The following is an 11,462-nucleotide window of genomic DNA, read 5'->3' as shown; positions in this document are numbered from 1 at the left end:
TGTCTTCTCTGGTGATGTGTTTACTGTCTTCTCTGGTGATGCTTTCACTGTCTTCTCTGGTGATGTGTTTACTGTCTTCTTTTGCAAAGCTGCAACTAATGATTGTTGTCATTATGAATAATCTGTCGATTATTTTCTCGATTAATTGATTAGTTGTTTGGTCCATAAAATGTCTGAATGTGGTGAAGAATGCAGATCAGTGTTTTCCAGAGTCCAACCTGATGTCCTCAAAAGTCTCAAAGATATTCAGTTCACTGTCATAGAGGATGAAATAAAGCTCTGTTGTTTTGTGATGTGTTTACTGTCGCCTCTCATGCTGGTCTTTTGCTGCTGTGATGTGTGTTGTTGGTTCTGTTTTGACTGGGTCTGCTGGTGTGATGTTGCCTGTTCCTATTGTCTGCGTTGTTACTCTGTGTTGTTTATTTGTTCGTTTATTGTGAAGCTGTTGTGACCCGCAGCGACAAATGAAGTCTATCTTGATCTCGATCTTGATGCATTTAGTGTCTCTTCTGACGGTGTGTTTGTTGTTCTAACAGGCGGTGCCTTCACTGCCCTTTATGTCCTCGCTCATGCATTCACCAGTTCATGTCCTCTCTGGTCATATGTTTACTGTCCTCTGTCATGATGTGTTCACTGGCCTCTGTCATGATGTGTTCACTGGCCTCTGTCATGATGTGTTCACTGGCCTCTGTCATGATGTGTTCACTGGCCTCTGTCATTTTCTGACATTTTATAGACCAAACAATTGATCAATTAATCCAGAAAATAATTGATAGATGAATCAATAATTGATAATGTTGATATGTTTACTGGTGGTGCGTTTACTGTCCTCTGTCATGATGTGTTTACTGTCTCCCCTGGTTCACTTTTCGTTCTCGATGCGTTCACTGGTTTATCTGGTTGTCTTCTTTTTCTCTGGTGATGTGTTCACTGGCCTCTCTAGTGATGGATGTACTATCTTGTTTAGTGATGCGTTTACTCTCCTGTCTAATGATGCGTTTACTGTCCTGTCTCTTCAGTGATGCATTTACTGTCCTCTATTGCGGTTGTTCTTAAACCACAGACCCACAGCTGATAAGATTTTTGCTTTTAGATGTTTTTAGAACGTTAATGAAACCCAGGACCGACACAGTCATACACTCTGTCATTATGTTACTTATGGAGGAATTATAGTGGAAATAAATGATTCCCCTTTGTGCTGTAGACCCCCTGGAGCCTCCTCAAGGACCCCTGGGGGTCCTTGGACCTCACTTTGAGTACCACTGTTGTGTAGTGATGCAGAAAGATAGAACAGTGTTTTATTTTAGGGGGCTTGTTGTCAGACATGTTGGTTCCTGTTGTGAAGACATACCGACCCTTTCTGTCATCACACACACACACTCACACACACACACTCACACACACACACACACACACACACACACACACACACACACACACACCCTCTCTCTCTCTCTCTCTCTGTCTATATTTAGCCGGCCGCTGCAGGAGAAAACTTGTGAATTTTTTAAACTGCAACCCGACTTCTGCCTTCACTCTCTCCACTCGTCTCTCTCTGTCAGACATGTGGGGATTGCCGTGGCAACCCCCTGGTTTCCCGGGCGATTAGAGCGCCCCGTTACATCACGCCGTCCTCGCACACACACACACACACACACACACACACATTTGTACTTGTGTACTGGTGAGGACCTTCACTGACACTTTACAAAACCTCGAATCTGCTGCTGATGTGTTTGATGAAACCAAACTCGTCTTTTCAGCTGTTTGGAGCCTCAAACATGTGATCAGATTAATCTGAAGATGCTCTTTCCAACAATATACGATCATCTTTCAACATCTGATCTGAACCAGTTCAGTCTCTGGCTTCCACGTCACAGCTCAGAGCCTCCGTCAGGGTGGATTTAGAATTCATTTTATATCTTCTAACGTTGACGTCAGCATCCAGAACTACATGACGACTGATTATTCTGACTTTATATGTAAGTCTGACTTGGAGTTCACTGAAAAAGCAAACAAACATCCTCACATCAGCTTCAGTCTGTTGTAGAAGATAAAGATAACGAGGATATTTCAGTAATCAGTTAATTGTTTCTAGTAGTTAACTGGATGTTTTTGGGTTTTTGACGTTTGATGACTTCACCTTGTAGTCTGAGAAACTGGGACATTTTTAGGTTTTCTGATGTTTTCAGTCAGCTGAGCGTCGGCACGTCAGACTGATGCTTTGACATCATTACTGATGTAATATTAATACTATTATCTGCCCCACATTCACCTCCTAGAACAGCTGCAGGAGTCTCATGTTTCACCTGGAAGACTCGTGTTTTAATGTCGTTCACCATCAGAGAAACAACGTCTGCGTCCTGCTGTCACTTCACAGAGAGTCGATCACACTGAACACAAGTAGTTTATCCAACTTCACTAACGTTCAGCACCAGAGGTGAGAGAGTTTCCATCACAGTTATTATTGTGTTCAGGTCATTTAGAGATGAGAACATGTAACGTTTACTGTCATGTGTGGACTGATGATGTGAATCCTGGATGTTCTCTGTTTACAGCAGCGTTTCACTGCAGCTCAGAGTGAGAAACATTATCGTGTTTGAGCTGCGAAGCAAACGCTTCACATATTTAAAAACGGGACCTGTAGCGCCACCATGTGGTCAGTTATTACGTGTTTTAGATTTTGGCTCACAACTCATGAACCGTGAGACGTATCCAAACAGTTTCTGCACAGTGTCTTCCTTTGATGACACCGAGTAGACTGATATAGGCCACGCCCATTCACGACTATAAAAACTTTCTGCCATTTTGGATTTTTTCATAAACGCATTTTTTGCTTCTTTTGGCACATTTCTCATCTAATCTTCACCAAACTTGCTACAAACCATATTTAGATGATCCTGAACAGAGCTTATGTCTTTATTGTTTTGTATCATTTACTGTTTGTTAATCGGTTACCAAACTTTTAAGGCGTGGCCTGATGCGTTTAACGAGCCATAACTCTTCAACGATGATTCCGATCGACACCAAATATGAGAATCTTGTTTATATAACGACAGTGAACCTTCATGTAAAATTTGATACAATTCTACCAACAGGGGGCGCTACTGTAATATTATAACATGATATTTCTACAGTTCTGCTTTCTGCTCGACATAGTGAAACACGGTGCCAATAGCTGTGAAACACCACCATCCTACTCATTAAGCTTTATATCTCTTAAATCCATTCATGGTGACCAAATGACGCAAAATCCTACAGGTGGGGATGCTGAACAAGTGTGTGGTGTTTGATACACTTTCACCTGTAGGTGTCGCTACAACATCTTGAATAATTACTGCCGACAGTAGAAATAACAGCAGCGGCTGCGTCTGGCGGTTTGCAGCTCCCTGATGTTGGTTGTTAAACAGATTCACTAAAGTCTGTTTCTGTTGATCAGAGTAGAAAAGCTTCAGACTGCAGCTCGTATCAACCAAAGATCCTCTATGAGGGAAGAAGCTTCACTCTGTAACAACAGGAGTGTTTCTGTAGTTCCAACAGAGTGAGACGTCTTCTCTCTAGAGGATCTCACATCACTTTCAGGATTGTTTTGATGCTTTTTTTCTTCTTCTTCTTCTTCTTCTCGCCGTCAGTCTTATCTTCCTCTCGCATCCTCGTCTTCCTCCTCCTTCAGTCTCCAGTTTCATCTCTTCTCGTTTTAACTCTCGCTCCGACTTTCTGTCTCATCTCCTCTTTCTTCTTCCCTCCTTTTCACCCCTCCTCTCATTTCATCTCCTCTTCTTCTGCTCTAATCTCTTCTTTCACTTCACCTCCTCTCTGCTCGACCTTCATCCTTTTCCTCTCCTCTCCTCTTCTCTCATTTCTCTCTTCTCCTCTTCTTTACTTTCCTCCGTTCTCTCGACATGTTTCCTCCTCTTATCTTCTACATTTTGTCCTTTTTTAATCTTCATCACACATCAAACCGACTCATGAATGAACAAAGTCTAGAATTTATTTGGACTCTTAATTTAAGATTGAAACATTTGTCTGTTTGGTTCATTTTTATTTTCCTTTATTGAATCTTCTTGTTTTGTTGTTTTGTTGTTTTGTGATGTTTAAACAGAGAAATTCGTCGATTCACAAACTTAATTGTGTTTTTTTGCATTTTGCAGGATTGAAACATTATATTTTAGGACATAACAGGGAAGAATAATAAAAGACCTGCAGCACCTTCGTTATGCACAACAGTTATTAATTATTTTCATATAAATTAATCTGATGATGTTCTGGATGAATCTATGAATAATAGTTCAACCAGCAGATAAAGAATCAAAACATCAAAACAAACGATTCATTTTAACAAAATTCCAAAATAAAAGAGAAAATCTTTCTAACTTCGGGAACAAAAACATAAAATGTTTCAGTCCAACAAACCAACACGTCACTTTATTTCACCTTCGATTCAGAAATAAAATGAAACAAAGAATCATGATGTTGATGTTTTCTTTCAGATTCTTGTTCGATCTTTTTCTGTCTGATGAAGACGAGACGTCAAACCTCAGCAGAGGAGACGACGGCAAGTTTAACGGTACAAACACACACACACACACACACAACTAACACACACACACCTACACACACACACACACAACTAACACACACACACCTACACACACACACACAACTAACACACACACTAACACACACCTACACTAACACACACACACGTAACTAACACACACACACCTACACACACACACTAACACGTAACTAACAAACAACAAACTTGACTTAAAAAAACACTTTAAGTTTACGTTACTTAAGAATTAATAAAAATACAACCAGCACATAAAAAGTAAAGAAAAAATAATAATAATAATAATAAATAAATCTTATTAAACAGAAACAGCATCATTTTTATTCAGAATAAACTCTGAACTGATCGATGCTTCATGTTGATGATAGAAAATGATTGAAATGTTTTTAAAGCAGATAAATGTCATAAAATCTCTTTATTTTAAATATGAAATTTTAAAACGTGAATCTTTCCGCGTCGTATCATCAACCTGCTGCTCTGCTCTGTTAACGTCAGGATGTAAAGATGTTTGATCAGCTGTTAACGAGCTCATCACATCATTAAACTCGTTAGTGAAAATGTTCTGACCAACTTCTCCTGGTTATTAATGTCAAAGCTACTCTGACACTTTCACTTATTTAAATGTTGATGACATCATAAATAAATAAAAGACTTCACTTGAAGACATGTCTCTTGTCAGTGATGCATTGTGGGTAGAGGAGACGTCTCATTAAACAGAGAAGTGAGAGCAGTGAGAGATGATTGGCAGACTGACGGCCTTCCTCTGAGCTTTCCTTTTTAATTAAAACCAAATTTGAACAAACTCATCGCCGCCTCTCCTTCAATTAACCTTCGGCCCGGCCAATCAGACGCTATCTCGTTAAGGCGGACCCCGTCAGCGGAGCGCGGTCACCTCTCTAATCTGCCGCTCTCTGTGGGACAGGAAGTACCGGACGGCTAATTAGTGCTGAGCGAGGCGTCGTCTCCCGGCTGAGAGCCTGAAACACGACCTTCATCATCATCAAAGTTTCTGAGAGCAGGAAGAGTTTTATTGTGGAAATTTTAAAAGAGACAGTTTGTCTGATAACGAAGGATGAAAATTAAAGCTGGAAGAGAGTCTGCAGGTGAAACAAACTCCATTAAACTTTACAGATTTTATGAGTTGAGACGGTCGCAGCAGCTCAGAGATCCAGTCTGGAGAGAAACTTCCAGAAGAACAACGACCACTGACGAAGATTCTCCTGAAACACCTGAAGACCCCAAGATTCAACTGTTTGGCCTCAAGTCTGAGCGTCACGTCTGGAGGAAACCAGGCAGCGCTCATCACCATCCCAGTACCATCCCAGTACCATCCCAGTATCATCCCAACGGTGAAGCCTGGTGGTGGCAGCATCATGCTGTGGGGTGTTTTTCACTGGGTGGACTGGTCTGCGTTGAGGGAAAGTTGAACAAAGTACAGAGAGATTCTTAATGAAAACCTGGTCCAGAGCTCTCAGGACCTCAGACTGGACCCTCAACACAGGAGCAGCTCAGCCTTGACTGGAACCTGATCCAACCTGGTCCCCATCAAACCTGATGGAACCTGAGAACATCTGCAGAGAAGAAAATGGCAGAAAATCCCCAAATCCAGATGTGCAAACTTGTCACGTCAAACCAGAGAAGACCGGAGGCTTGAACTGCTGCCAGAGAAGCTTCTACTACGAGTCTGAAGACTTCTGTCAGTCTTTGTCATGTTGGGTATTAAGTGTAGACTGATGAGGGAAATATTAATCTAGATGATGTAAGTAAAAGGCTTTAACATAAGTAGAGTTTGAACTTCCTGAATACAACAGGAGCCACATGTCTGTGAGACATTTTGCATCCCAGAGTGTTTGAGAAGTAACACTCTGGGATGCAAAGTAGTCGGGTACAAAGTCACAAAAAGTTCAAAACAAACTTTATTTTAAAGAATAATAATATTATTTAATGTCAGATGTTAATTACTGAAGTCACAGTTTTATTCTTTATCAATCTGATTGATCAGGAAACAGATGCTGCGTCACAAACCTTCAGTCACCTTTTATTGAACTTCAGCTGATTTACTGCAAACACTCATCAATGTTGAATTCTGCAAAACAATTAATGTGTTTTTAAATGTTCGCTGCCTTTAATTTGTCCAACAATCCCTAAAAAAAAAAAAAACACAGACACACGAGTCTCCAGACAATATTTTATATTTCATCAGTTACAATAATTAGCGTCACGATCATCGTTAAGTCTCATAAATAGATCAGTTGATTCTTCATACAGTTAAAGTCATATCACAGCGTTTATATATATATACAGATTTCAACATTACAAACAGAACAAAGCGACGGGCCGAGTCACCGCCCAGCACATAGACCCGTCCCGCTCAGTCAGACTCTGAAACAAGGAGAAAACATCTGGATTTGTTTTCAGCGCAGCTCAGATTTATTTTCTTTAACGTCTTCTGAACTTTCAGCAATTTTATGATTGCTGAAAGTCGTGTTAATGAGACTCCGTCAGGTTTAACAACCAAAGATAATTTCAAACTTTATATTGTACGGAGCGACTTCTCATGCTAATATATATATTTTACATTTACAGCTTTTTTTTTGCATCATTTAAATCTGGATTATTATATTTATAGTTTGGTCTGCAGCTCTATGAGATAAAAGTTGTTGAGACGAGACGCTGCGCTGTGAACAAGTCGAGTTTTTCTCACTTGTTTGTTTAGATTTTAAAGTGTTAACGTCAGGCTGAATATGATATTTATTTTTGCAGCTTACAAACAAAAGTAAAGCAGAAATGTACAGGCAGTTATAACATAAAACGACGTGTGCTACAAGCAATACAGTCCAGGATGTAGTCAAGACCCCTTCAGCAGACACCGCCTGTAGCAGACTTTCTAAACTCAGGAAGTAGTCGGGGGGCCGTGTAGCACAAAACACAAACAAGTCCAAGAAACAAAAAGGCAAACCCGACAGGAAGTGTTTATCTCATCGTGTCATTTCCTGTCGTTACATATTTTTAGATACAGTCAAAGTAATAAGATATGTTGTTTGAAGCAGGACGTAGACCTAGCCCGACAGAACAAAACAATTAAAGACTTCAGTCGCAGAAAAAAGCTCACAGTTTCCTGTCTTTCCTCTGCACCATTTGGTGTCCTGATTATATTAATCCAAAGAATGAAAACAGTCACAAAAAACGAAATAGTGCAATAGAGATTCTTCTTTTAAAAAAATAAGGTGAATTATCAAAGTTCTCGAACCGTTTTATATCAAAAACGTCCAAGAAGGTTGATGCCAAATGGTGCTGTAATTGCTAAAGATTAGAGCTAAAGCTTGTTGATTCTACAGATTATTTTTAGTAACTTTATTTTCTACTGACTTTCATTCTGACTCGTCCACAATCGTCCCAGTGAGCAACAGAAACAAAACTGCAAATTTGGTTCTTTCTTCATTTTTAAAATCCAATTAAAGCTTCGTTATTTGTAATACTTTATAAGTTCTTCATGTGTAATTTCACCCTAATTCCATAAAATTTACAAAAAAAACCAAACAGCCCTAACTGTACTATAAGCATGAGACCTGTGACAGTTTTATAATGCAGCGAATAGTCCACACCAACAGCTGTTTTGACATCCCTGTCACGGAAAAATGAGACGTACACAACAACAAGAGCTGCAACAAGCCATTTTGCATCCCAGAGTGTTTGAGAAGTAATAAATAAAAGGAAGGGATGCAAAGCAGCCGCGTACAAAGACACAGAAGGTTCAACATGTAAGACAAACGGCTATGACAGTCCAGGACATAGCCACGGCCCGACACAATCATACGACTTCATCAGTGGAAGAAAAAAATAATAGTCTGTCAACGTGAGAACAGTATGTTTGTGATCCATGACGTAGACACGGCCGACAGATACTCAGAGAGTTGTGAAGTGTGAGGAGAGATTTCAGGTGTTTCTGGAAGCAAAAGTTGAAGCTACGAGACTGTGAGCATAAAGACCGAAGAAGAGAAGTTAACTACGACTCCCAGGATGCATTTAGAGAAGAAACATCGAGCCTAAAACTGCAGCTGAGGCTCATGGGTATCGTAGTATTCATGGCTGCACCGCTTGACAGAAAAACATGATTTCTCAGAAAACAAAGTCGAAATAATTGAAACCGGTCAGAACATAAACATGTTCGATCTTCCAGGAGAGTCCTGAGCTTCTGAGTTCAGTCATATTGAGACGTTTGAGGAGAAACACCAGCGACTCCTCACACTTCAGACGTCTGAACGTTTGCCTGCTTTCAGCTTTCAGCTCTGTTCTTCTTCGTTTCAGTCAGAAAAATTCATCGTGTCGACCGAACTGAAGCTTTGCTGGAAACCTGACGTAGTCCAGGACGTAGTCACATGCCAACGACCAGAAACACAGCGGGACTATAACTCGTCCAGTGAAGCTACAGCTTGACAAAAAAAAAAAAAAAAAGGTTCACTTACTTGTTTTTTCACTCAGAGCTTTCAGCCACTTCTCATGGCTTTTAACAGCGACTGGTGTTTGCTCAGTTGTTATCGGAGCTGAAATCGGGTGTTTAGGTCAGGTTTTAACAACTAAACCGTCTCCATGACAACTGAGCAAACTACTCACCGATGAAGGCCATGAACATGTGGTTGAAAGCTTCAGAAACAAACGGTTGTCTGCTGTTTTTTGAGGTGAAGAATAAATCTTTTAAAAGCTCAACAAAAGTTCAGTTACAATCACAGATAAGACTCCAGGACATAGTCAGACCCCAGGTATTGGCTGATGTATGTCGTTCTGTTGCAGAGAGGCAGTCCAGGAAGTAGCCAGATCACAACAGAGTTACTGCACATAGAAACTGACAAAACGAGTCAGTTCGTAGAGAAATAATGTCTGTACCGAGCATAAGTGTTCCAGAACATAGACAGGACCCCTAACTAACAGACAGACATGATAACTGAAAGAAACAATGAAAGCAAAATTTACAATCTGTTACAAGTGTGTGTGTTTTTCCAGGTCGTAGCCAGGACCCAACAGGTAGAAGAACTGAGTGGTGCAGTCTAATTACAGTACATTCAATAGCAACAGTAATGAGCTGAGCCCAACTCTTCCATGTTTCCATTCCCCCTGTTTTCTCCATTCATCCTGTAACTGAGAAGCAATAGTTGGAAAAGTTCCAGCATTTAGTCGTAGCCCGGGAGGCAGACTGGTGGTGAAACAATGAAGACTCCAGACAGTAGTCGGAGCCCGCAGCAGGTCTGAGGTCATGGATTTGAGGAATGGGAAAGAAAGAGAAGTTTGTTCCAGGTGTTAGTCCAAGCCCAGCCCCCATTTCCAGTTGAGGTGAATGATACCTGGGGGGGGGGGGGGATGGACGGGATCCAGGCGATAGTCTCATCCTGACCCGGCCGCACCACCTCCAGGACTGTTCTCTTTACTGAGACGGACTAATTCCTGGGACAAAACCTCCAAGTCCTGCAGAGAAAGACAGCAGGTTTACAAATATTGATATAAACACCACATTTCTTCATCCTGACGTGTTTGTCTCGTATATTTGCGTTCGTTACCTTCTGCAGGTGCATGTTCTTGGTCAGCTGCTCCTCCAACATGTTCTGCAGCTTCTTGTTCATCTCTCTCAGGTTCTCGTCTCCCGGTTTGACCAGATCTCTGAGGACCGAACCCAGACCTCCTCTCTCCCCCTGAGAGCCTCCGTGACCTCCGACGGCGCTGCCCGACACGTCTGAGGAAGACGAGTTAGTGAGAGAACAAAGCAGATCAATAAAATGACACTTTTCTGTTTGTGATTTCCGCTGAGAGCAGATTAAAGTTTGTCAGACTGTAAAACATTCATTGTGTGTTAAACAGCCTCATAAAGCTGCTGAGTGTTTCTGCAGCTCTCAGCTCAACACTTCAATACTTTTTAAGCTTTTAGTGCCACTCTGAGACCTTTTTAAAGGACACTTCAGCCACCAGCTGCACACTTAACATTCACAAAAAAACACTTACAGAGTGCTGCAGGAAGAGTCGCTACAGAAATACAGAACAGAACTGGTTTGATTCCAGTTAAAGACTGTTAGTTATGTTCTCAATCACTTTTTATTGTTTAAGGTTTAAATGTGGTTTGCAGTCATGTGACACACGTGTCTCATACAAGCGGAAACCTCCGGGGCTGAAAAATGAAGCCAATGCGGAAGTGACGAAAACCTGCGTTCTCTCTATCGGCCAGCAGGGGGCGACTCTGCAAAAAGACGTCTGATTGTATAGAAGTCTGAGAAAATGACCCAACGTCTCTCTTCATTTATTACCTCAGTTGACAAGGCGTTACTATGGCGACAACGTTGCTTACTTAATATAACCATGGCGTACAGGCGAAGCTGCTGCACTTTCACAACGTGTTTTCAGTTCACTAAAGTTAATTGTAACATTGTTGTTGTAAAAACAGTCTTGTTCAGCATTTAGTTGTAATAAAAGACCCATCAATGAGTCGGATGATCAGTTTTTCCAGTTAGTGAATTTTTTTAAAATGGTTTTAGGCCTGTTTTCGCTAGTGAAAGTTAGCATTAGCATTATCACTGTTAACCATAGATTGTAAATGTACTGTGCTAACCACGCTAGCAGCTAGCGCTGTGGTCACCACCCTGTCGTCCAAATATGGTCACTTCTGGCTCCAAAAATCAAACATGGCGACGGCCGAATTGCTATACTCGAGGCTTAAAAACAGCAGTTCACAAACCAACTGGTGACGTCACGCTGACTACGTCCATATTGTTTACAGTCTGTGGTCTCATGTCAGTTAAAGAGGAAATGTTCTGCTTTCAGTGATTTTCTGTCATTTATATCTTGTTCTGATGTTAAACATGGTCAAAGTTCTAAATCTTGAGGTGAACGTACGTAGAAATGC

At 41.0% G+C, this 11,462-nt stretch overlaps 1 protein-coding gene across 3 annotated transcripts in view; it reads right to left on the bottom strand.

The window, feature by feature from the left end:
* Positions 1-6,750: 6,750 nt before the first annotated feature.
* Positions 6,751-11,462, bottom strand: part of gripap1 (GRIP1 associated protein 1) — a 59,412-nt gene continuing 54,700 nt past the window's right edge. For all 3 annotated transcript variants that reach the window (XM_042408243.1, XM_042408244.1, XM_042408245.1), the window contains 2 exons: positions 10,129-10,301; positions 6,751-10,036 (listed from right to left, as the gene is read on the bottom strand). In XM_042408243.1, coding sequence (XP_042264177.1) covers positions 9,956-10,036; positions 10,129-10,301 — 254 coding nt within the window. In that variant the 3' untranslated portion in view covers positions 6,751-9,955. The remainder of the gene's footprint in view (positions 10,037-10,128; positions 10,302-11,462) is intronic.

The sequence above is a fragment of the Thunnus maccoyii genome, chromosome 4 (assembly GCF_910596095.1).
Source record: "Thunnus maccoyii chromosome 4, fThuMac1.1, whole genome shotgun sequence".
In the NCBI taxonomy this organism is placed as follows: Eukaryota; Metazoa; Chordata; class Actinopteri; order Scombriformes; family Scombridae; genus Thunnus; species Thunnus maccoyii.
This window is presented reverse-complemented; position numbering and strand designations above follow the sequence as displayed.